Source organism: Mauremys mutica, chromosome 1, assembly GCF_020497125.1.
Source record: "Mauremys mutica isolate MM-2020 ecotype Southern chromosome 1, ASM2049712v1, whole genome shotgun sequence".
In the NCBI taxonomy this organism is placed as follows: Eukaryota; Metazoa; Chordata; order Testudines; family Geoemydidae; genus Mauremys; species Mauremys mutica.
Window position 1 is genome coordinate 221615153 of NC_059072.1, and position 27702 is coordinate 221642854.

The following is a 27702-nucleotide window of genomic DNA, read 5'->3' on the forward strand; positions in this document are numbered from 1 at the left end:
GCTATGACCACATAGATTCCCATTGAAGTCAGGTACAGGAGTCTGTTCCCCAGTTACACGTGAAATGATCAGGATCTCTTTATTATTAGCAAAATTAGCCAATGTTGGACTGGATCAGTACGTCTGGCACTATTAATCAGACATCACAAAAAAGTATGGGGAAAAACAGCATTAGAAAGCATTAGCCTTGCCTGAAAAGACAAGTCCAAGTTAAACTCAAGTGTTTACACTTACAATAAAACATATGGACCGGCTGAGCGATAGTTGCAGTTCTCAATAAGAAAACAAAATAGTAAAGATTTAGGACACAAACATCTGAAAGAGGAAAACTCATTCACTATGGGTCTGATTAAGGACTGAGCGCCAACTTCTGCATCCCTTGCTCCCAGTGAGTAGTCCTATTACAGATAATGGAACTACTATCAGTAAGTGCTACTTGGTGGGATTAATGCTTGCAGAATCTGTCTAATCCTATAGTCATTTGGGGCCAGATCCTACAATCCTTACTCAATCAACCACTTATTTCAGTGGGAATTTGAATAAAGACTCCAGGATCAGGCCGTAATACATGACTTGTAATTAAGCAATTCAGTTTTGTTTTACCTTTTATCATCTCAAGATACATGACTTTATATCTTACACATTTATACAGCAATTAGTAACCAATATTGCATTGCAGCTTTATCTTAGTAATAGACTTCAGGTGGTAAAATTACATACAATTGTAATGCTCTCCCATTTGTTTATAAACAGACTAGAAAAACTGGGTTAATTCTGGATACTAAGTATTTAATAAACAGCAGCTTAGAACAGCTGCTGATGGTTCATGAAAATGTTCTATTTAAAAACAGTTCTGCCTCTGTTATAATTTATTTTTATTAAGGATATCTGCATTAAAATTGGATCTCTGTTCCTTAAAAATCATCTGCTCCTACTATTTCCTGAAGTTCTCTCTCTAAATAATACATTTGCAAAATTATCTGAGACATCTGTTGGACTTTAGAATAAAACTAAAATAATTCCCAGCAAAATGTGATTTGACCCAAATACTGCTGTTGTATGTTGTTATACATATAATCATATTCAATTTGGGGGTACACACAAGAAGTTGCAGCCTATCCAGGTAAGTGGAAGAGCTATATTTTATGTTTCCAATGTTAGTCAGCAGGAAGTTGAGAAAACCAAAACTCTTTTGTGATACATAACCATTCAAAGACAAAGAAACACAGAGAATAAACATAATACTTATGAATAAATTCTTACTCCAAAAAGCATAAGTATTGAAAAAATGCCCCCATCATTTTTACTTATTATAAAGGGAGGAATGAGATCCTTTGTAAAGGAAACCTGAATAAAAATGCAAAACGTATTTTTTGTTCAGTAATATTAAATATAACTGCTCAAATGGAAAGTTTTTAATTTGCCACAAGTTCTGTATACACTAAATAAGACAAATAGGTTGGCCCTAATAACATTATTCTTGACATTAAAATTCTCCATGTTATTTTGTACATGTCTGACAATTTTAGCAAGAGAAAATTTAAAATATTTTTAAAATTCACAACAAAACTGCATTAACATGGACACTGTGAGTACCAACAAAGTCAGTAAGATAAATGTTTAAATAAGCTATTACGGTTGAAAAATTCAGTATGAGACAGGGTTTACTTTATTAAATGCAACTTTATTGTTGCCATCTTTTCCTCATTTATTAAACAAACTGAATAGAATTCAGAACACGCTATTGAACAAAATGTATAAAAGTCAACTAGAAGCAATAATCCTATTTGTATACAGCAATAAATCAAATGCACAGTATTTTTTATTTTTATTTTTTTTGTGATCGCAGGTGATTGGCTTTAAAATAAGCTGACTGCCTGAAAAGCAATATCCTTTACAACTCCAAGCCATAAGTCTGTAAAAGAGACTTTAAGGCAGCCCAATATCTTTATGATGCCGCATAATGTGCTGGTTCTTCTCTGAAGGCCTTCGGAAACCTTTCTTGCAGTATTCACAACGGTGAGGGTAGTCTTTTGTATGAATAGAAATAACATGCCGTTTGAAGCCTGAGGCATCTGTAGTGCTATACTCACAGTACTCACATTGATAAACTTTCCTGCCACTGTGTGTTTTCATGTGTTTTTTTAGCTCATTTTGTTGCCTAAACCCCTTTCTACATCTCTTACACCTGAATGGAAGATCCTTTGTGTGAACTGAGAGAATGTGGCGACTTAGAATAAATGGATCCGCAATCTTAAAGTCACAATGTCTGCACTGGTGCAATTTTTTACCCTTGTGGGCTGCCACGTGTTTTTTCAGTTCTGAAGGCCTATGAAAGCCTTTATCACACATATCACACTTGTGAGGGTAATCCTTTGTGTGGACTGAAATTATATGCCGTTTCAAATCACTTGAGTTTGAACTCTTGTGGTCACAATGCAAACACTGATGTGTTTTGCTCTCTTGATGTATAAGTATATGCTGCTGCAGCTCTTTGGTATCTGAAAAAGTCTGAAAACAAATATCACACTTGAATGGCATTTCCTTACTATGTTTAGTCTTTACATGAGTTTTCAAATTAGAAGAGTCAGCAGACCTGTAATCACAATACTGGCACTCATATGGCTTTTCACCAGTATGGATTCGCATGTGCTTCTTGAGCTCTGACGGATGACGAAATCCTTTGCCACACTCTACACAAATATGAGGAAAGTTCTTGCTGTGGACAGCCAGCAAATGACGACTCAGTAACCCTTGTTCCGCTGTCTCATAATCACAGAATTTGCACTTATGCATTTTGTTGGCTCCTTTGTCCCTATGCACCATCTTGTGAGTAAATAAAGCTCCTGCATGAGAGAAGCTTTTCCCACACTCGTCGCATTCAATAAGCTTTTCTGTTTTGTTAGTCAGCTTGTGACTCTCCAGGTGGTTATGTAAACTTATTTTTTTATTGGTAGTGTAATCACAGTCCGTGCATCTGTATTTCTTCTTAGTAAGAAGGTGCTCTGGATGGTTTTTCATGTGCCTTTTCAAGAAACCTCTGGATTTAAACTTCTTTCCGCAAATCATGCAAGGGTAGACAGTCAAAGGATGGCCATCAGGGCCAATGATTATTGCTGAAAATAAACAAAGCATCATGAAATTGACCGTCAAACATTCTACTTCAAATCATTTAATAAATATTATGTAACAATAAGTAGTACTGTTAAATAAATCCAAATTAGTTACTTCCATTAATGTTATTAAGTTCACTTTAACCACTATTCTGCACTAATCCTATAGCACTGATAGTCAGAATTTCCCAACACTCACAAGTGCAGACTCAAAATTTCTATATTTGGCACTACTGTCAAGTATGAGACATACAGAGAGAAAGGCATCTTTACAACCAATGAATCAATGTCACACAGACTACATGAAAGAAATTTGTAGAAACTCGATAAGGAATAAGTTAACATGTCAGTGATTACAGGTCCTTCAACATTCCTCAACATTGTCTTTAATCAGAATTGATACGATTTAATAAAAAAATGGAAAATGTATATTAAAGGACAACTTCTATGAATCAATGACACAACCTCACACAGTGAACTATTTATGCTCCCCGCAACATTCCAGATTTCAAAGTTATATTTTTTAACAAAATGAATTAAGTCCATTCATACCACAAACACTCCTATGCAATATAATTACTGCAATATAGTGTACATTCTGTTTGCTATGAGATCAGATTGCAGCAGTGGAGAGGATGGATTTTTTTCATATATGAATGGCAAGGAGTTAGCAATAATTTCTTTCGGAAGCAGAACTTACATGTGTCATCCATGTCTTTTTCTTCTCAAGATTATACAACTACAATGAAATCTACATAGGTTTACACATTAAAACCACTCTCAGACTGAAGCTGGTACAAAACTCCTGATGAGCTCACTTGTTAAGCAGAACATCGCCCTGTGAGCATATTACATCGGTGCCACATGATCTGCACTAAATAGCCAGAACCTACGTATCTGAGAGACTACCTCTCTCCTCATGCCGTATGTCATGGTTACAAGCAGGAGAGATGTTCAAGCTCGACTCCTCTTGGTATGAATGGGAGTGGGTCAATGGGAGAACATTTTATGTAAGGGCTCCTCAGCTTTCAAACTCATTCCCTCATCTTTGTCCAAATTAGCCTGAATTTGATTACCTTCTGGGAACATTTCCCCAAATAAGGGAAAATTAACAGGGTAGTTGGTGGTGCAAAAGGAAGGATTATTTCAACCTCTAATTCACCTGGTCTGCTATGTGGGGGCTACATGAACTAGAACTGCTGCAGTTTACTTACAATGGAAAGGCGTTTTTGATATCTGTATTTTAAGTCAAGAACACCTAAACAAATGGAGAGGTGCTCTTTTTACTTCATTAGAAAAATAAATAATTCAGGGAAGGTAGAAGCCTACTAATGTCAACACCATGCAGCTGCTCTTGTGGTTTCAAGTAAAGATTCTGAAAAAAACATTAGGGCAACTTATTTCATAATTATAGTAAGTTTAAGAGACATGAGAGAACATGTATAGAAGCTATACCAGATAAAGTAACTTATGATACTCAAACTTCTTTAGTTACTTGTTAAATTAACTGCCATAACTAACTTTATTCAGTTTATTGTATATACAAAAAAAGACAACCAGCTTTTTAGAAAAGTACCATTTACAGCAATATTTTATTTGGCCAAGATCAGTTTTTGAAAAAGGTTGTATATGCTAGTCAATTCAGATTTGTTTAACAAATTAAATGTATACAAATTTAACTTTTTGCCACAATACTGCTTTTGTTTTGTCTGAGACGGATTCACTTCCATTTGAAGCTGTGATGATAACTTTGCGTAACATTTTTATTTCAGAGTTTTAAAAAGAAAATACTAGTTGGGTATGTGAGTTGAACATCTTGCCAACAAATTCGAGAAGCAAAGTAACCATATTCTCTCTACAGAACGTTGTGTCTTCAAGTCCTCAGTGGCAATGCACATTTGTTTATGAGCATCCATATGTCTCTATCAAGGTACTTTTATGGCCCTATCGCTAAATTACCTACGCATCTAAGTACTCACCTGTTTGGTACTGCCTGGATTCAGGTCTCCTCCTTTTCTTTGGTTTTTGTTTAGCTAGTCTCCCAAGTCCAGTAGACTCATCTATGTGCAAGAGAGCACTTGCAGTGCCATTCCGACTTTCAATCCCATCAGTATTATTACCTAATAAAATAGATTAAAATTACCTACTCTAAAATTTATTTGGACTATAGAAACTATAATGATAAATGAAAAATAGGCAAGAGAACCTTTTAACTTGATAACTTTTAGCTAAACTATGGTAATGTTGTTAAACCAAAAGGCCATTAAAATTAATTCATCCACAAGCACTCTTTTCAGTATACGACAAAATCTAGGACTAAAACAACTGTATAACTGAGTACAAACTGAATGGTGCAGGTACTGGATTTGTATGGGGAAGGATCTGGATTCAAATCCAATGTAGTTTACAGAAGAAAACAAAGGTTTCACTCTTTCTAATCTCAATATTGCATTTTAAGAAAAGATTTCCCCATACATTTCTGGTTAGTAATTCTGTACAAAGAATTTCTAATCTTAGGGAACATGTGCAAGTTACACATTTTATACCTGATGTCCATTATTCCATTAGGGTTCAATCCTGTAAGACCTCTGTGTGTGAATGCCCATTCTGTTCAAGCCAACTAACTTGACTGGATGATAATGAAAGTTCCATATGCAGAGGATTTGCAGGATTGGACCTTTAATTTGGGAGTCATTGCTGAATGTGCCAGAGACTTTAATACGAACTAGAATAACATGAATATACATAACACACTCTACGCAAATCTGGAGATTTAACTTTATACAAATTACCATATATACTCGTTCATAAGCAGAATTTTTTTAGTAAAAAAGAGAAGCACCAGAGAAGGGGTTCGGCTTACGAACGGGTATAGAGAGGGAGGACACAGCCCCTCCCCCCAACAGAGGGAGAGGCAGCACAGTCAGCAGAGACAGAAGGGAAGACGCAGGTCTAGAGTCTTTCCGTTTCTGGCCACGCTGCTCTCCTCCCAGCCTCCGAAGCAGCTGCAGCTCCAGGGCTCCAGCTCCAGAGCAGGCTGTGGCCACGCCACACTGCCCACCAGAGCATGTTGCAGCCGTGCCGCCTGGCCCAGCCCACTGGAACATGCTGCAACCGCGCTGCCCGCTCTGGCCCGCTGGAGCAGGTTGCAGTCGCGCTGCCCAGCCTGCAGAAGCAGCTCCAACCAGGTCAGAGACATCCTCTCCGGCCCTCCCCAGATAAGGTGGGAAGGGATGGGATGGGGAGAGTGTAGGGGTGGGGTCATATGGGGGGTGGTCCCCTGACTCTCAACTTCTCCCTCCCCCAAAAAATGTCCCCATCAGTTGCTGTCCCGGCCCGCCAGGGTAAGCAGCTGGCACGCCGGGACACTTTGTCTACTTAGGTTTACCTCCGTGCCTGCGGACCCTCGAGGTAAACAAACCATCTCGGCCCCCCAACCACTTATCCTGATGACCCGGGAGCCAAAGTTTGCTGACCCCTGAATTATAGGGTAGGCTTACGAATGGGTTATAAAAATTTTCCATTTTTACTTATCCACCTGGGGTGGGGGGAGGGTCAGCTTATAAACAAATCGGCTCATAATCGAGTATATACGGTAATTTTAATGAGAGTGAACAATAAAGTCAACACTCTATAAAACGAAGAGGAGGATACCACCCATGCCCCAAGGAGCTTACATTCTAAATATACAAACAGTACCAGAATGACATATAACACACCAGATAATGGGTTTAATTACAAGTGAAATCATTAAGATTTGTTTTTTATTTAAGAACACATCTTTTGTTGATTGTTGAACATTGATTAAACATTGATAAGATTTTGTGGAATATGTAAGCTTTAAGGAATGGTCTCACAAAGAGTGGTCTCTTCATGCTCCAGGAGAGGGAGGCAGTTCAAGGTGGAAGAGGTAGCATATAAGAAGGTGTGAAGACAGGAATAGGAAGAAGACAAAGTAAGCAGCTAAATAAAAGTAAAGAGTTGAAGTGGGTTTTTAGGAATTAATGAGAGAAAAAATGCAGGAAGGAACAGACTCATGCATAACCTGAGGATTCTGAACTTCATGTATCAGCTGAGGAAAGCCAGAAAAAGGGCTGAAGAGTCTGTGTGGCAAGTGACAGATGAGTTTGGAAGTGAGAACCAATTTCACATCTGACCGCAAAACATAACTGAGCTATGTACACAAGGGTCCTTACAGATTATGACATGACAAAATTGGACCTAAATGTTCTCAAATACAGGAAACTGTTTTCCCTACTTTCTAGAATGGAAAGTAGTAGAACCATGGATTCTGCCACATTGCAGCAGAAAAATAATAAAATGTGCTTTTTTTTTTTTTTAAGTCTCCCCAGTAACATTACCTCCATCACTCTTTCCTCCTTTGAACCTGTCACTGACTTCGAGGTTTCTCATCTGATCTCCTCTAAGCCATCTTCAACCTACCCCAGTGACACCCAGGCCTTCCAGGCCACTTCTGCTCCCCTTTTCTCACCTCTCCTATCAAATCCCAAATCCTGACAATACAAGCACACTACTGTTTCCCACGTCCTAAAAAATCTCCACTTTAGACGTATCACCTCTTTCTGACTATTGTCCTCCCTTTTTTCCTTCATCTTTAAAACTCACTGAATGTGCTGTCTACAACTGTTGACTTGAGTTCTTCAAATCCCTATTGACACTGCACTGAGGTCTTGTATGAATTCTTCATAGCCAAATCTAAGGTCTCAACTCCACCCTCACCTTCATTGATCTCTCAGCACTTTTTAACAAATATTCTCCTTCTTGACATATTTGTTCTCCTTGCCTTTTATGTCACCATCTTCGTTCTCTTCATCTTTTCCAATCATTTCCTCAGCATTTCATTGCCCCTTTTCTCTGACACTACTGACAACATCACCATGTTCCATGTCACTTAGATCTGTAATCGAGATGTCATCTTTTATTCCACTCTCTCTAGTGCCACACATCCAAAATATGTTCCAATCTTGCTGCTTCTTCCTCAAAAACATTTTTAAGATCTAGAATTTTCTCTGTTTGCACAACTAACACTCTCATCCAAGCCCTAATCATCTATCTCCTCCTCCTCTATCCTGGAAAATCCACTTCAGTCCACTCATGTCCATCCACATAGGGGTTAAGATTCTGCCCATATTGCTGCTCCTCTTTTGAGTACATCCACTGGCATCCTTTTCCCATCAGAAATTCAATCTTCTTCTCATCTTTTAAGGCCCTTCAGTATGCTGCCCCTACCCACTTATCCATTGTTCTATCTCAGTGTTTCCCAAACTTCGGACGCCGCTTGTTTAGGGAAAGCCCCTGGCGGACCGGGCCAGTTTGTTTACCTGCCGCGTCCACAGGTCCAGCTGATTGCACCTCCCACTGGCCGCGGTTCGCTGCTCCAGGCCAATGGGAGCTGCTGGAAGCGGCGCAGGCCGAGGGATGTACTGGTCGCTGCTTCCAGCAGCTCCCATTGGCCTGGAGCAGCGAACCGAGGCCAGTGGGAGCCGTGATCGGCCGGACCTGCGGATGCGGCAGGTAAACAAACCGGCCCGGCCCAACAGGGGCTTTCCCTATACAAACGGTGTCCCAAGTTTGGGAAACACTGTTCTGTCTTACTGTGTTACCTCTCACCTCATCTCTTCAAGGTTGCTGCTAATGCCAGCCTCGATTGCCGTCTCTAAATTAATTTGTACAGTCATTACCCTGTTGTTCAAATCCCTCCTCAACATTCACTTCAACTGTGAGGAGTACATGAAACTTTCAACTAATAAACGACAGGTAGGTATACAAAAGGGATTTTTTTTTAAAATGACTCACACAGCTACTTAGCCATGTGTTCCTATCACTGTTGCCTTTATCCTTCCTCCTTCATTCTTTAGTTTGTTATATCACTTATTGCAATTTATTTAAAATTATACTGTAAACTCTTTGGGGCAAGGACTGTCTCTTACTATGTGTTTGGACAGAACTTAGCATACAGGGTCCCCGTCTTGATGAGGTACCTGTTTCTATAACATAAATACATAAATGATCTACTCCAACAAGGAGAAAAATCAGTTCAGATCTCAGTTAGTGCCCAGATACCAATAATCAAGAACAACAATTCTGAAATATTGGAGAACAACTCTGGGTTCTACCCAAGAATTATTTAAATGGAAAGTACAGTAACAGTATCCCCTTCCTGCTTGCTTTTTAAAAGTATTTCATTTTCCAAGTACCAGATTATATATTTATGCACTCATCCAGGCACCCCAAAATAAAGTCACATGTTGCTTCTCAGCTAAGATTTACATGCATCCTAGGTTCTCCTGGTTGTCACTTTAGACAAAAATATTCATCTCTCTATTTCCAAGCCAGCCTTTATTGTACACCAAAACTGTGAAGGCCAGAGGTACTGAAGATACAATTTTTCAGCCGGAAGACTGTGTACTTCTTGCTGTACCTCCTTCTACATTATTTATATGAAGGAAATGCCTGTTAAAATGGAAACAGAGGCCTGCTTTAAAATTTTCATCTTCCTTTTCAGGAATCTGTTTAGAGATGTATGGGTGAAAGCATTTTGGAACTGTAGGACACATAATGCCATGACATTCTGATTGTAAATGCTTTTGCAGATATTTTGCTACCACCAATCCCAGTCTTGAAGAAGTGCTTGTACATGACCTACCATAAGCTGCTGCCCAAGCTATGGGCATAAAAGTTTTAATTTCAGTGTCATCAATTTGCTGTTCATGGGCCACTGCTGCATCTTCTTCCCCCACAATCACTTCCATATAAACCTCATCAGCAATTTCTGCAACATCTAACAGAAAAAGGAATTAAGAATAAACAGCATTAATAATAATTTCCCATAATTGAAAATAAAAACCCTGTCCCCAGAAAAAGGCCACCTACTTACTTAAATCTTCATCTTCATGCTGAGAATCATTTACAGTCATGTAAACCATTTTTTCCCTTGGAATACGAACACTGCTGTTTTGATCCAGTAGTCCCACTCCATGATCATTCTCAGATTCACTCTCCACAATGTCTACTGTGCCTCCTAATTAAGAAGACCAGAATAAAAGTGGTTTTTTAAAGTACATTCTATCAAATTACATTCTAAACTGAAAAATAATATTAAAAATGTTTATATTCTTTAACATTTAGAATCCATGGCTCTTCGTAAATGATTTGAGAAAAAACATAGTCTCAGAGTATACAGGATTTCAGAAGTCAAGTTAGAATATTCTAAAATGACCATGCTGATTTACCTAAATCATCATCTCCAGGATCAGCTTTGAAGATATATACTTTGATGACTTCTGGACAAATGCTGTCCACTTTACACGGATCACCTTCTGAATCTGCTTCCATGGTAATTTCAGCAGAACCTTCATGTTCTATCTTCCCAGTATCATCCACTACAAAGACAAATTATGATATGATCACACAATCTATATGAACAGCTGCAAATGAGAGAGGATTCACTTTATCATTTCAGTTTTTAAATGGTTAAAAATGAAAATAAAGTTACTGGTTTGACACTGCAGTGGAAGAAGCCACACAAAGAATTGCTTAAGAGTCCTGAAAAAGAGAGAGAGAGAGAGAGAGAGAGAGAGAGAGAAAGACGGAGGCAAATCCAAGACGCAAAATTTTCATCATCTAGATAAGATAAAAGCGATAAGCTGCACCACTCGATTAGAAAAAAAGGCAGCAGCATTGTTGCATTACTTAATGAAACAAGGGCAGCCCTTATGCTCTATTTCAACCCAAGCTAGCCAAAATATAGTGGCGATGAAGGCAGTAAGAGATAGGAAACAGCCACAGTGAAGAACACAAAACTGCTTCACAACTTCTCTAGGTTGCCCTTCCTTGACCACTAATATAGAGAACCAGCACTACAATTTGGAGCAAAGAGGAGAAGATGAATGACAACCATCAGGAAATATCCCAAAATAGCAAACTGCAGTAAGAAGAGGGGAAAAAACAGCATACTAGTAATTATTCTACAGCCCAGGTTTCATACACTTCAATTTTTAACAACTTTCTCCCCTCCACACACACATCCAACAAGCTATTAACTCCCTTCCTGTCAAGAGCCGTCCTTTACTCATCTCACCTCTCCCATAAGGCCACGTATTACAGATGTCCCTTCAGTTGAGAACTGGGCCTAGCTCCCTTCTAAGCCTATTAATACTGCTCCTTTAGTTGGCTAGAAAGGGGGTTAACTACACAAAAACACTAGGTCTGTCTTTTCCCACTAACCAAGAAGCAGCATTTTAAGCAATCCCAGACTCTGCTTGCTCATAAAAGAATGGACCAAGTTCAGTTTCAAACTAATGAATTGACACTCTAACACTGACAAATTCTGATTCCATTAATTCCTGTCAACTTCCCTACAGAAAGGAATTTAAATTGTATGTAGTATTACAGTCCTATATCCATTCCCCACTATTATTTTGAATTTATTGCAAAACAATCTCTTAAAGGAAGACTGTGCCTGTTCCAGGGCTGCTCCTCAACGGACTTCCTCCAAGCAGCAGAATGAAAATATAGTTCACACACATATACCCACATTCATGTGATAAATTTATTTTTCACGCAGCTTTTAACTGGCTCATCTGCTCTCTGCCCACTAAGCCACTAGTACTGGTAGTGCTTCTAACACGGCAACCTCATAAGCAGCTTCAGAAATCTGACAACTTTTTAAAACACATACCATAAGAAAATATTTCTTTGCCCAAATGTGGACTTCTATCCCAAAATATTAATTTCCACAGGCTAACAAAGTCCACTATCTCACAACCCTACAGGGATTTCCCATTTCCAATAGGATCCAGCATTTTCTTCTAGCACTGGCAGAGTCCAAAGAACTGGACTTAAAATATATGACATTATGTACAATAAATACTTTAAGTCTCTTTTTGAGGTATTTATGGCTCCTTCAAAGTTATGTATACTTTGGATTCATGGTAACAAAAGGCACAAATTTTAAAGGAAAAGAAATGCAAAACAGTACCAATAAAATCTTTTAAAACACTAAAAATTTTCTAATAGCTTTCTGTAACATGTGGCATATACACAGCACATGATGTCATGGTATAAAAGTCTTATTGGCTCATCTGGAATGATCTGCATTAGTCCATCATGGTTTTGCCACTCAAGAATAATGAAGCCAGCCTGAGCATCATGTTGACCTCCTTTGTAAAGTGCTTTGAGATCTACTGATGCAAAGCGCTATACAAGATTAGGTATTATTATTATTATTGTGCAATTATGTCAACATAAAACCTTTACACCATATACAATCAATATATTCTGTCTCTCATCCGTACTATACATACGTTTACACATGCATAAAATTTCTCAACAAGGAATGTAAATTAGTAGCTATCACTATTTGCAGAGAATATTATGCATTATATTACATCACAAAATATTAAAGATGTTCTTTAATCTACTAGTCCCATTACTAGAAATGGCAGCAGGAATGAACCAAACACTACTTTTTCAAGTGAATGATGAATGAACACTGCGTAATACATTGCTTCCAAAGTCCTAGAAAACCAAGAGTACTATCTGAAATGCCTTTACAAACAAGATCCTAGATCAAGAGATAATGTCTTTGTTAACATAGCTGTAATGAAACTCAGAACCTTTTAAACGGAGAAAAAAGACAAGACATTATGGTGATACGTTATTACTGATCACTTTGAAAATGCAACCTTACAGGTGGTGTTCTCAGCTACCTGGATGCACTTTTATAAAAAATTCCTTGGAATATACATGAGACCCCAACCATAAATAAAATTCTGGGGGGAAATGTATTACTATCATTCCTCAAGTATACTTTTTGTTTTGTTCCTTCTGTAGGATTTAATTACTCCCTTCTGAATTGATTATCAGCACTGTCCATCTAGATAGTGCTTTCTCATCAATAGGGCTTGATACTGCACCACTGAAGTCACTGGGAAATTTGCCACTGACTTAAATGGATGCAGGAACAAGTCTTTAACAAGGAAAAAAATAACAAAGTTCTAGAGCCCAGAATACTATATTAGGCAGGGATTGTTTTGGGTTTTTTTTTTTTTTAAAACAAACTTCTAATTGTAGAGTCAGGTGGGGGTTTTTTGTTTGTTTGTTTTTTTAATTTTTTTTTAATAATGTATAGAAGGTTTCTGGCTTATGAATCAGAAACTCAGTTCCTTCTCCTCCAGACAAAGGATAAGGTCTTCCTACGCTGGAGAGTAATCTTTGTGAAAGATGTAATTTTAAGACAATTGGTGCATATTTCAACGTACACAATTATAATTAGTTTGTTTCCTGACTCCCCTTCTCATTACATAAACACCTCAGATATGACTCCTATGTAATATAAGTATTCTTTAATAGCCCTATTTAAGAAACACAACAAAAACATGCCAAACTTTTAAAATGTGAGTATCTGTAGAAATATAGGACCAAATTTTCCCCTTGGAAGAAAAATTCCCATACATATTTCTGGGAGAGTTTGCAGCATTAACATGCTAGCAGTGCTTGGCAGATTAGAGGAAAAGAGTAGAAAATATGATAAATAGTGCAGTAAATTTAATAGGAGAAAAGCGAGGAAGAAAGGATGAGAAAAGAGTACAAGACAAGATCAGAGATAACAAGGAAAGAAGGCAAAGGAAATCAGAAGGTCAGATGGAAACAAGGGGGAAACAAAATATATCCCAGCAGGAATAACTCCATTTCCCTCTCCAATTGGCTCTATGTATAAAGCATGTTTCCACTGAAGTACAGTTTGGCTGCAGCTGCTGGCCATTGTCTGCTATCCACAGTGTAGCTGGGTGGTTGATTAGTGATCAAGACACGTAGTGTGCCTGCCACACTGAAGCATCTGTCTATACTGGTTTATTTGGGCTTTGGTATCATCCTTGTAATTACTTATTTTAGGGTGCAATCTAAAAAAGTTATTTTGGTTACATAGTGATTTTTTTTTTAAATGAACACTTTCCACGCATTTTCCAAGCTTCTCAACCTCAGTTAGAGAAAATGAGGTTTACAAACATCAACTTGGTCAATGTTTAAAATGTGAAGCCTCTTAGATGCTTGAATTTTTAATTCAAATACATGACCTATCCATGGGTACTACCCCATACCTGTCTTACCCATGAATGCGCCAAACACAGGATGCTGCCATTTTCTTATATTCTCCCTCCTGGAAGTAAAAAAGGAAAATGTGTTCCTATCTGTTAATTTAATTTCTCAAAGAATGTATGCTCACTTGCTGGTGATCTTCATAGAGCTCATGATCACATGACGCTGGCTCTTTTCTCATTTCCAGTTGCTAAATTTACTTTAAAAAATGGTGAAAAATACACTTTCCTAATGTTACTTTTCTATGTATGCAATTGCTATAGTCGCTACAGTGATTTTACGTGATCACAAATGGAAGAGGAAGGTGGACTGCACAATTGTGCGCAAAGGTAGAAGTGGTCCATCAAAGAATCTTTTAATGTAGTCCACAACATGAAAAATCTTGAGAACCCCTAATCTAAAGCATATCTAGATAGTCTCCATATGGAGGAATAACAGTAAAACCAAGAGATAATACGGGAATGACTAAGAACAGTACAAGGAAAAACAAAATATAGCTTATATATTAATAACATTGAATTAATGTTATTAATATATAATAATCTGTTCTCTACTATACTACTACCGTAACGTGGGTGGACAACAGAAGCGTTATAAGGACTTGCTGAAGGACAACCTAAAAAAATGTAATATTGACATTGATACTCGGGAGACACTTGCCCAGGATCGCTTAAAATGGAGTGAAGTCCTACATGATGGTCCCCTGTATTTTGAACTTGCTGAAGAGGACAAGAGGCGCAGGAGGAAGGAGAGACTGGTCTCCAGTCATGGTCAACAGCCTCCTGCTGAGCCTGAAAACATCTGTCCTCATTGAAATAGAACATGTGGTTCAAGGACTGGTCTTATTAGCCATCGGAGGACCCATAACTCCCATGGAAGATGATCATACTCGGTAACAAGTGATCACCCACAATCATCTTACTACTACAGCATTTGCCTCCCACCAAACATTAAATCTAAAATGAAAAATTCTTATATATGAACAAATTGCACTACAAATTATGTCAAAATGTGACCCTGGAAAGACCAAATGGTATAACCTTCTTACATTTCTCTACTCCAAAAATATACAAATTGGGCAAAATTCAAGTGCCATCCTTTTACATGTACATACTCATCAATAAATACCACATCAATCCAGTTTTTGAATAAAAAAAAAACAACTCCACATTTACATCAATTTCACTAAGAATCTGGCCCCAGGTCTCTGGAGCCAGTCAAGAACAATAAGAACAACCTGTGTTCTGTCCTTACATTGCCAAAGATTCTCACTATCACAGGTAACAGACAAAATACTTAGGATAAGTTGTTTGCCAGCTTCTAGAACAACTTGCTTAGTTTAGTATTTCCTTAACGCAAAAGGTTGTTGCATTCTTCCATAATGTTTATACTCAAGTAGGTTCCTAAACAGGCTGTATTTCCCAAACTGACCTTTCGCTCAATCTGTACATTTACCTGTTTATTTGTATTGCAACTGAAAGGCTAGACTTTCTGTACACTGAAATGGCAATTTTACTTCCTGATGTAGTCTAGTATATCTTGTGCCCACTTTCTTTTCCACACAGAACACTGTTATGATGGTGTCCAACACAATGCCAGGCCATCCTGACATTTCTTTAATGTGAACTTCCTACAATCCCAAGAAACAGAAATCTATCATAGATAAATTTCCCAGGACTCAAGACTGATATCTGCCATTAGTCGGTCTTGGTGAGCTCTTCAGCAAAGTAGCTCCAATTCCTATAATTTGGCTCCTGTCTACCCAGCACAGTAAAAACTAAGCTCTTGAATATTACTCTTACCAATGTATCCTAATGTCTTTCATCTTACGATCAACACACAGTGATCTCATAAACATTCTTGGCCAGGTCAGTTATGCACAGTACCATTATAATGGTTAAATAGGGTCTGACAGAAAATGTTACTTTTTTGAGGGAAAAAACTATGTCTTGCACCTTTAAGAATCGCCTCAAGAGAAAATATCTCTGTACTCCCAGGTTGTTGATGAAGACAGCCTGTAAAACAAAAACATTTTTTATATCTGCTACAAAACCATGATTCTTCAATACTGAAGTCATATGGATTATGGTTCTGTTGACTACGTCCATTGCTCTTGACTTTATAAAAATATCATCCGGGGGCGATGGGGGAGAACTTGCCCCTTCTAAACCTAAGTAATTATACAATCACTGTTACCATCTTTGTGAATACCCTTGGTTCTGAAAAAGTCCTGTATTGAAAATGTTGGTTTTGGTACATGAATCAAATATTTCTTACTCTAGGCCTGATTAGGATGTCAATGTAATGTGCCTGCTGTATCTGCTGACATCATATAATTTCCTAGATTTGTGGAATACTGGACCAATACAAAGTTTCCTAGGTTAGCCTTCATCTCTTCAGATTTCCTATATTGATTATTTATATTTTACCATTCTTATTACACAAAACATACTGAGAACATCCAGCACAACTTCTCTTCTGATGGAGCTGTTTCTATTGCCAGTGTTCAGCCACAAAAAGCTAATTGCATGTCTCCTGCTTTGACGAACTGAATAAAATCAGAAATGTAGAAACCTTAATGTCAGTTGGCTGTCCAGATCTAAGGTACTGTCCTCCCTGATAAACTCCAACATCTTTCTGTTTATGGCCATTTTTTAACATTTTACTAAAATGTTACATTTCCATTTAGGGGAGAAATGGCTTTCCAAATCATAATTTTGGTCTATGGCTAAAGGAGTTGAGTTGATGTATGTCTGTCCATAATCTGTCTCCTTTTGGCCAAGATATATCAAGAGCCCTCCTTAAATGACCTTTTCTGGCATGGATAAACGGAAAAGTGTGGTTTATCAAAACCTTTGAAATCCTTTCCTATGCTGCTTAACACCTGGCAGTGGTTTTCATTCTCTGCTTAGGGATCCAAAGGCAGAGTTGAGTTAGGTATAAATAGCCAGGACTCCGTTCAGATCAAACAACTGAGTTTCTGAAGGCAAGCAAAGACAGAGTATCTACACAAAAAGGGGGTATCACTAGTGGTAAGAAGCATTATCTTTAAAACGGAATGCATACCAAGGAAATCAAGACAGTCTCATATACATGAGAGATTTCATTTGTAATGGGATGATTCAAACAGTAGATAAATTTGCTGAAGGAAAGTCTCACAGAAAGGAGCTCACTAAGACAGGTACCATCAGAAAAGAAAATGCAGGTTCAATCCCTAAATAGGAAGAGGGAATAAGCAAAGCATGTGTGGAGCCATTCAATTGTTACACACTCATTCAACCATTCTCACCTGAGCAACAGCTAAACCAATCTTGAATAATGAGATGATGATCAGATTAAGAAGAAGTCAGGTACAAAGAGTAGCCTATCCAGAAAAGGAAAAACAATGAAAGGGAACCAACAGACAGAAAGAAGGTGGCAAGTGATATTACCTAGGAATTCCATTGAAGAATATGGGATAGATAACTTGTGACCCATATAAAGTGATCTGAGTAATATTCTGCCTCTCAAGAGACAGAGCATAATACAAAGGGCAAAAGTATTCCCAAGAAAACAGGCAAATGTCCATGTATTGTAGCATACATGGCAACCAGCAGCATTTAGATACTATGATGCAGGTACCTTAGATTAAGTCAACCTCGCAAAATTCTACTCACTCATTTGCCCAAAATGATTAATTTAGATAAACATAACTGAAAAAAGTTGTGATAGAATCAAGGATGATTTCAGGGATGGGGGGGGAAATCAAAGGTGAGACTGATGTTGGTGATCTTCTCTGAGAGCCATCTGGTACCAAGTGCAACTGAAGGAGAAAGAAGACTGAGCCTGAAGACCAAGACAGACATACACTACAGATGTAAAGAGGAGAGATTTGAATTTAAAAATCATTTGATTTTTTTTCTCTAATGAATTGACTATTCAGATTAGACAATCTCCATTTAACAAGAGGGAGTACTAACCTCCTGACTTCAAAAGCAGTAGAACTTGTTAGGCAGGCTTTAAATACAGTAGAAGGTAATGAAGGAAACTTTCATTTAACTCAAATTCTAGAATGTACTTTCAATTCAAAATGTAAAGGAAAACAATAGATACACTTTGCAACAAAAGAGGAATATAAAATACTAAATTTACTTAAGTACCTGAGCTAGAAGGGCCAAATATATTACAAAAATATTTTAAAACACATTAGCATTTAATAGCAATGAAAATAAAGAATCAAGTCAGTGGAGGAACCACTCTGGATCTACTTCTTACCATGTAGAAGTAACTGACTAAGAATAAAAAACCTTGGTTCTGTTAAACATGATGAGGCTCTCTCATGTTTTCAATAAATTACTCTCTACAGTTAAGAAGTACAAAAGGATGGTTTCTTAGCTAGGGACCATTAATTTGATCTCCATATTAATTTAAAACACAGCTACACAAGGATATTCGACACTAGGAAGTCAAATGTTAGGGAATTAAGAAATCAAGTGATCATGGAGGCAAAGAAGAATTATGCAAATCCATAAGTGCGGAAGATGATATATATTATAGTTAAGCCAAAACAAACTAAAATTCCATTAAAGAAATATTCAAAGAACAACTAGTCAAAGAACCTGTACTGGAAATGAAGCAAGAATCAATATATAAAGTCAGTTAAGTCCCATTATTTTAGTCATTAAAAGCTAGACACAACAAATAATCCTGCAAGGATCAGTGTAAATGGGCTAAATGATACAATGATTCTATGACAAAAACCTGTTTAATAGCATTACTTTCATAAATTATATAGGACACAAGAATGTTAATCAGATTACACCATTAAAATCAGTGTTAGTTTGAGCAAAGGGTTATTTCCCACAGGGGAATTGACTTTATGATTTGGTGGTGTCCCTGTTCGTTTCCTTCCTCCCTCCCTCCCTCCCACACACACACGTGTTTCAATACTGCAATTCTAATATACCATTCTACTGGTACAAAGGGGCTTAAAAAAATTCAAAAACCAAAATCTGGAGTTCAAGGTAGCTTCCCAATTATGTGCAATAGTGGCTGTCCTTTTTGCTAATTGTGTGCCTTCACACGGTCAGTTTATTCAAGAGAAAAAAACATATTCTAATAGAAAAGAAAAAAGTTATTGCTACCTGTATTTTTATGTCTAAAAGAGGAGCTTAGCAAAAGCATTAAGGATAATATTTCAGGTGCAAGCCATTTTTCAAACTGCAGAAAAATAGAACAGTTCTGTGGCTGTCCCTCTTTCACTTATGTGAGACCATTCTTTTGCTTTCTTAGTGATTTTGCAACTTATACTGGAGCAATGCCAGGTTTATTTCCTATAGTTGTTATTAAGTAAATGGCATTTTACACCTTCGTTACAGAAACTATTCATATAAAATATTCTTCTGTAAACTAATACATGAGTATTTTATTTTAAAAGGCTTATTTTAATAATCAGATAGCTGGAAAAACTACTTTATCTATATTAAGTATCAGAGGGGTAGCCGTGTTAGTCTGGTTCTGTAGAAGCAGCAAAGAATCCTGTGGCACCTTATAGACTAACAGACGTTTTGCAGCATGAGCTTTCGTGGGTGAATACCCACTTCTTCGGATGCAAGAGCACTTGCATCCGAAGAAGTGGGTATTCACCCACGAAAGCTCATGCTGCAAAACGTCTGTTAGTCTATAAGGTGCCACAGGATTCTTTGCTGCTTTATCTATATTAGTTTCATAAATAAACCACCTCAGCAGGAACACAATTATAACTGAAAATATTCATGCATATTTATGAGACTTTATTTTTATAACTATTTCAGAAAACTCTCTCTCTGGCATTATTTAAAAGGAACAAAAAATTTCAAACAGCACCCCAGTCAATGTCATTCACTCTATCTTTACTGCTTTCCCCATAAACTTACAGGAAATCATAAGGTAATCTTCACAGTTGCCCTTATCATCTTGGTGCTGCACAGGGATTCCATTGGCATCGATCACTGCTTCTGAGGCACAGTCTGCTACCAACACTTCTTCAGAAACTACATCTTCTCCCAGACTATCGGTGACAATTTCTGCTTCTACAACATTATCATGAACCACATGTTCCACATGCCCAACTTCAGGTACATGCATTGATTCACTTGCCAGTACATGTTCTGGTATAGACAATGCTGCTGCTGTTATGTCAGAAGCTAAAACATCATCTGGAACAGTGCAGTGTGCTAAAGAAACCTCATCAGCTACCTCTGGGCCCAGCACTTGTTCAGGAATAATGACAGTTTCAGACACATCTGCCTCTTCCATGATATCTGAGCACTGAACATCCTCAATAACAACATCCTCAATGACATCTTGGATGACTACAGAATCTGGATCATCAGGAACAAAGTTATGCACAGTTATGTCTGAGTCCACCACATCTGAAACAAATACTGTTTCTTGCACTTCCACAACAATTTGATCTCCATCCATATGTGCTGCATCAGATCCTGCAAAATATAATTAAACCAATGTTTAAAACATCCACAGTAATTCAAGGAACATGGCTGATATTTATCAGTTGTAAATTATTACAATTTGTCTTCAGATTATAAACAACGTATCTATCTACCACAAGCTTTCTGGTATCTTTGACCATATCTATTATATATTAGTTGAAAAAGCACTAGAAAACTATTAATTTCTTATTAGCCACTGACATTTCTTTGACAAATTAACATAGACCAGTTTTCTAGCATTCAACTAAACGAGACCATACATTTTTTTATGGATAAGGTCAGCCATTTTTGAGCCTCTGCCATAACCCCAAACACGTCTACTTTCAGAGTATCCTATAGCCAGTACATTTTAGTTACATTGTTCTGAACTAAAAATAAAATCACAAATGCAGCTTTCAGTCCAAAAATAATAATAAAACAGCCCAGCCCGATTCAGTAACGACAACTGACTGGTTATAATCTATTTTATGTTTAACATGAAGGGCCTTATATGCTTTATCTCCTGTCAAACCTGTTGGGTCAAAAAACGCATTTGGCTCATGTGGCTGCAGTTCAAGTCCATCTTCATCCATGGCCTTTAATTCTCATCAGTCACAGTGCCTGAGAAAAATAAAGAAGAGAAAGGTTACTTGCCCAGTAACTATAGTTCTCCGAGAGTTCCCTATGCATATCTCACACTTTTATTCAAGAAGTGAAATCCTAGCCCCATTGAGGTCAAAGGCAAAATGCCTCTTGACTTCAGTGTGGCCAAGATTTCACTCAAGATGCCTGTACGGTTCCTAAATCTCTGGAAAGCCATACCCTTTGGGACTCTCAAAAGCATCTCATGTGATTGAACATTCAGGGCTTGAACAAAGGGTAGATGACCCCTAAACACCTCAGTTCATTTTTCCTGAACCTAATTATTTCAAGGAGGTATAGAAAACTCTGAGGAAGATGGGCAGAGAAAGTGAATACATACAGATATTCCCCAAAGAGAAAAATCTCTGCACATTTCCACTCATGAGAGACTGGTGAACAATACAACCCAGATGGATGATGGGCTGAGGAGTTCTCAAATTAATAATGATTACAAAATTACTCAAGGTGAGTAAAGATATATGTCTAATAGAATCAGAAAGGGACACTGCTCTGGGGTCACTTATGTTCACAGCCTTTGGCAGCCAGAAAGGAACTAAGGTAGCTAGGGCTTGCATCTCATACTGCCCTCAGGGTCCCAAATGGTCATTGCCACAAGCTTCCAGACCCCCATGTCACAGGCACGTCGAATCTCATGAATGAGATTATGCAGAGGCTCCCCGGAAAAGCATCATCCATTTGCTTTTAGACTAAAAATACCACCTGGTCTCAAACATGATCAAATTTAAAAATCTATCAACTCTCTATAGTTTGATACAATGTCAAAACTTATTTGACGAATAGTAACTGATTAGATGTTAAATCACCCTACCGCCCAAAAAATCTAAATACTAAAGGTTAAGTAATTCCCATTACAAATTACCACTCTAACCCTAACTCTGACCCCCTGGCATATATGCATCAGAATTAGGGTTGAGAAAACCAGTCTAGACTGGTCCCTTGAACTTAATCCAAGCTACGGGGATTTGATGTGTAAGACCAGGAAGAGGCCACAGAATCTCCTTGAAAATTTCTTCCAATAAGAATTATGCCAGTAGGTGGAAGGCATGTGGTTTTCCTCCCTCCAAACACTTTTGCCAATAATGGGCAGTAACCCCCCTCCCCACTATCACCATAGTGCCTTATTACAATGCATGAGCCCAATATAAAGAGTTAAGATTTTTATGGAAACCTTAACTGAAAACTTCAACAATTTGTTTTCATTCTCCATCTTTCCTTTATATTAATTAAGTTTTTGCATGGGGGAGTTTCTTTATTTGACAAATAAACAAACAAACAAGCATTCCCAAACATATACGCCCAGCCAGAAGCAAATATATTCCAACCCCATCCTTGCACAACCCAATCCTCTGCTACTCTCAGCTAACAAATCCTCCTGTTGAGAAAAATAATGTAAACAAGTTGGGGGAGGGGGAAAGAGAGGGAATGTAACCAGAAATTAAACTATGAGAACAGCAGCTGCAGTACAATGTAAAAATTATACTTTTTTCCATGGACTCCCTTGTTACTTGGAGAAGTCCAGTTGAAGAACCCTAGATTCTGAAAAAGGACTTTCACTGACAAACTGTGGAGGACTCTAGTCCAAGGCTCCCCGATCTTGAAAAGAAATCTGCACTGACAGATCATTATGGAGTTCTGTTGAGATCAATCAGGCCATTTTGAATGTTAAGATATTATGTCAATGGCATTCTGCACTGATGTAAGGGTCTGCCCAAGCAGATCCCTTCACAGATTTAGGACCCCAAATACTCATTAGAAAGAAACTTTTTTAGCTTTGGATCTGGGAAAGATCACAGATTTGTCGACTTTTGTTATCGTAGAAAAGCAAGAACTCTAGCACCCCAGGTATTCTAAGACAATCATTTATTCAAGTATTAATCACCAGTCCCAAATCTGTTCAGCTTTAGTAACTAAACAAGTTCAGGTCTATTAAGTCTATTAAGAATTTCTTTCCTATAATAGTATGTTTTCCTGTGGTGCCTTCTTATGGTTGCTTCTTTTCCTTCTCTCTTTCTCCACCCATTGGCATCTCTCAATCTTTCCCTACATCATGTTCTCTGCTGTCTTACCTATATTTTCTCATACTACACCCCCAGTCATTTATTTCTCTCTTCTAACTTACCCTCTCTAATATATCCCTCTATGCATCCCCCTCATTCATGCACACACACAGGATTTATAAATGTATCAGATACCTAGTAGCAAGAACTAAACCTGCTAGCCAAAAACTGACAAAAAAAAATGGAGTGACCTGCTCTGTCCCCAAGCAATGCCAAGTAGAAGTACTATTTCTGGATCCTACTTAATGGCTCCATCTTATCATACATATTAACCTTTGATAAGTTCGAGTTTGATGACTTTGAAGCCCCAATTCCCACTGGCTGCTAGAAGGAGCATTCAAGCTCTCTATTCCCCACTCCCACGCCATGGCCTCCTTGCTCCTGTGATGGATGTTATCCATCTGTTATCCTATCCTTCCCTCAAATTTCTGGCTACTGCACAGGGAGGTCTTCATTACTCAGCTTCTTTTGGGTCCTTCTCTCCTAGGAATAATTCCACTGCTTTCCTGTACTGATGTTGTAAATTCCAGAAGTGTGAAACTGACCTGATTCTCATCATTACTCAAGGCTGCCCACAGATTCTGAGTAGTAACAGTAAAAACTGACAAATCTCAAGGTCAGTTCTCACCCTGATGCAACTTAGTAAAGATACCAACAACAGTAGAGATGCTAGAGCTGTCCATCTGCAAAATTCAGGAAGACAGTACTATATTTGTTTGACTCTGTTCATGCTCAACCATTGAGATCAGAAATTCTGCAAAGGCAAGGCTTACATTCTGCAAATGTTGATTTCAGTCATCTGAGAAAGCTTTCCAAGCAAGTGGATTTTTAAGATTTAGTGTGGTGAATCAAGGATAGACTTTCTACCACTTGTAGCTTGTACAACATAGAAGTTTTATAATTTTTTTTTAAACTAGCCTCTACTGGAATAAATAAGATTTGCCTTAATACACTTTAAGACCCCAGTCCTACAACTAGATCATGCAGAGACCTCTGCACCCATGTGGAATCCCAATGGCTTCAAAAAGCCTCTTTGCAGGTATACAGATCCGCCTACACAGTCAGATCCAACTGAAAGATCAGGAACTAAGTCAGTTTCATGTGCCTGTAGAATAAGAATGACCTTAAATATTGCATATTCTAGTCTGTAAAGCTAAACTATAAAGACAGCTCTAACAGGATGCTTATAATATCTGCTTATATAAGCAATATAACTTTATTTGGGCAAATGTAAATCAAGGCAAATTTCTGATATGAGGACAAGAAAAATATATATTTGGAATACAGATATTAAAATGCTAGCAATTCAATAAAAATACCCTACAAAAGAAATGCTTCATTTCCCAAGATGTTATTTACATCTTTCCCCATAACTCTGACCTTAAATACAATCATTCAAGAAAGCAATGAATGGAGAAAGAACATGTGCAGGAGCTAGTGAGATTGTAATATGCCACTGAAACATGCAAATTCCATTACCCAACCCCCTTCCAAAGGAAGCAAGAGGAGGAAGACTAAGGCCTGGTGTACACTACAAAATTAGGTCAGCATAACTGCGTTGTTCAGGGGTGTGAAAAATCCACATGCCTGAGCAGCATAGTTAAGATGACCTTAAGTTCACATGTAAAATTCATCCATCAACCTAGCTACTGCCTCTCAGGTGGATTATCTACATGGATGGGAGACTATGTCCTGTCAGCACAGGTAGTATCTACACTGAATCACTACAGCAGCACAGCTGCAGGGGTACCACTAGTGTTTTAAGTGTAGACAAACCCTAAGATACAGCAAAATCATTTCTCCATCCTTACGGATGAGAATAATATAAAAAAATCATTCACCCACCTCCATTCCCATAAAGATACCAATATACAGAGTAAAATCTCCCTTATCCCCGTACCAAATTTTTAAAAAGCACAACAAAATCCAGACCTCACTTCCAGTGGTGAAGAGCAATGAGCAAAATTCCCTACCTTCCACCCCCAGTGAAAGACCTCCATCTACATCAGAAGTATAACTGAGTCAGGAAAACCAACTACAAGATTTTTCCCTGATCTAGTCACATCAGTTTTAAAAGTAGTGTAGTAAATGTAATATAGACAGGATCTAACTGTGTCCCCATAATTGGGTTAAAGCCCTGAGCAGTTCAATGCCGTAGCAACTTATTACTGTGTTGAAACCAGGTTCCCTGCCTGACTTGATCATTGAGCATGTCACACACACACACACACAAAGGAAAAAATCATGTTCAGAATTACACCTTTATAAAGCAAGGGCTCAACTTCACAAATAAGTCCTAAAACCATGAAAAATGTTCCAAATACGATTAGCTGCCTGTTTCTTTTTCTGCATCTCCCTCAGTTTGGGCAGTAAAAGCAGCAGAGTTTCCCTGTGGCCTACAGGCAGGCTCCAAACTCATTTTCACTCTCATGCACTAACTCAGTGCTGGATGTTGGAATTGCAGACACTGGGCAAAAGGATGTTTCCTCTGGATTAAGAAAAGAGGGCGACGGGGATGTTTTGGGTCAGACTGTGCCTGTGCTGATTTTAATAAAGCCTAAATCGGGGAAACATTTAGCCCCCAGTATCTCTTTGAAACTCTTCAGTGAAGGGGGCTCTACAGCCTGGGCTGGGGGAGAACTCACTGCCCCCCACTGGCAGGCAGCCAGACTCCCCCTCGCCCGCTGAGCCCCCTGGCTGAGCAGGGAGCAGTGTGGAGGGGACCCCGCTCGGGGCTCACAACAACGCAGCGTTGCCGCGCTCCAGGCACCGCCAGGGGGGAGGGGTGTGTGTGTGTCGGGCTGCAGCGCGGCGCGCCCTGCCCTGCCCCCTCCCGAGGCTGGTGGCGGTAGGGCGGGCGGGCGCCCGCCTCTCTCCGCAGTGCGGGGCGCATTGCTGGCGGCCCTGGCGCTGCAGGGGCCCGGGAAGCCGCCGGGGGCGGACAGCGCCAGCCCCTGTCACGCAGCCCCGGGGTGGGCTGGGGGGAGGTAGCGGCCGCGGAGCGGGGCTGGGGCCGCCCTCGCTGGCCCGGCCCGCACGAGGGGAGCCCGGCTGCTGGGACGAGCGATTAATTCAAGATGGCGGCCGGCGCCCTGCCCCCGCCTCTCGCAGCCTCTGTGCCCCGCCGCCATCTTGTCTCCTCCTCCACAGGCTCCGCGAGTCCCTCTCGGCCGAGCTCGGGGCCTAGCCCCGCCGCCCCCCGGCCCGGCCCGGCCCCGACCCCGCTCCCCACACGGCCCGGCCCCGGCTGCGCCGCACCCAGCCGCGCTGCGAGAGCCCGGCTCGCGGCCCTGCGGCCCGCTCCGGCCGGAGCCCTGGCGCGGCCTAGCTGCGGCCTCCTCCGGGCCTGCACTGCGGCGCCGCGCCGCGGCCTGCAGCGGGCACGGGGAGGAGAAGGCCCGGCCCGCGCTGCTTACCGTGCGGGGTGGCGGGCGGCGGCGCTCGGCTCGGGGCGGCCTCTCGCAGCGCGACTGGGCCGAGCTCGGCGGCGGTGGCTGCGGCGGGGCGGGCGGGAGGGGAGGGAGGGGCCGAGCTCGGAGCTGAGTGGAAGCGGCCAAGCTCCCCGGGCCGGGCCCGCCGTCAGCACGTCACGTCACTGCCCGAGAGAGACCCAGGAAAATGCGGAAGGGAGACGCCGCCGCCGCTGCCTGCGCCGCTTCTCAGGCCAAGCGCCCGGGGCCGCGGGCAGCGGAGCGGGCCCGGGACTCGGCGGCGCCGTTGCCGGGGTCGGACGAACAGGAGGGCGGCGGCGGTGGCGGCTCCTCCTCCGCTCCAGCTCGGCCGTAAAATTCCGCTCGGGGCTCAGAGCCGCTCAGCGCGGTCCGGGGAGAGGGGAGCTGGGGCTCGGGCCCCCTGCCTGGCCGGGCCTGGGCACCGCCGCTCCAGTCGGTGGCACTGACCCATCGGGTGGCCTGGCTCCCTCGTCCCCCAAAATATATTTTTAGCCCATCCTGGAAACTTTGCAGGCCTCTCCCCCCCCCCGCGCTTTTTTTGGGGGGGGATTAAAGCGTTTTTGTTTTTTTATTGTTTTTGGGGTTGTTCTGTATTTTTTTGCATGTGGAAATAAAATCGGATTGAGTAGCGGAGCTCGGGAGGAGGGGGGTGGCCCGGGATAATTCCAGGCGAGCCCTAGTGGAAAACAAATCGATCAGTATAATGGGATTGGTGTGAACTGGTATTTTGTAAATAGGACTGAAACCGAACCTCGACCTTTACATATTGAAAGTGGCTTCTTGTACATGTAATAGTAGTAGTTACTTTCCTTGAGGATTTTTAATACACATGGTACGTGTTCTGTAT

The 27702-nt window shown here is 40.0% G+C and overlaps 1 protein-coding gene across 2 annotated transcripts; it reads right to left on the bottom strand.

Moving 5' to 3' along the window:
• Positions 1–1840: 1840 nt before the first annotated feature.
• Positions 1841–26883, bottom strand: ZFX (zinc finger protein X-linked). 2 transcript variants are annotated; one of them, XM_045007639.1, is made up of 8 exons: positions 26820–26883; positions 21216–21304; positions 20129–20695; positions 10367–10516; positions 10012–10155; positions 9781–9915; positions 5093–5233; positions 1841–3116 (listed from the first exon to the last, which is right to left on the bottom strand). In XM_045007639.1, exons 2-8 carry the CDS (start codon positions 21274–21276, stop codon positions 1930–1932), a joined length of 2385 nt encoding a protein of 794 aa, XP_044863574.1. In that variant the 5' UTR covers positions 21277–21304; positions 26820–26883; the 3' UTR covers positions 1841–1929. The 2 variants fall into 2 exon arrangements, with proteins under 2 accessions (XP_044863574.1, XP_044863643.1); XM_045007708.1 differs by lacking the exon at positions 26820–26883 and adding an exon at positions 26144–26159.
• Between the last annotated feature and the right edge of the window lie 819 nt (positions 26884–27702).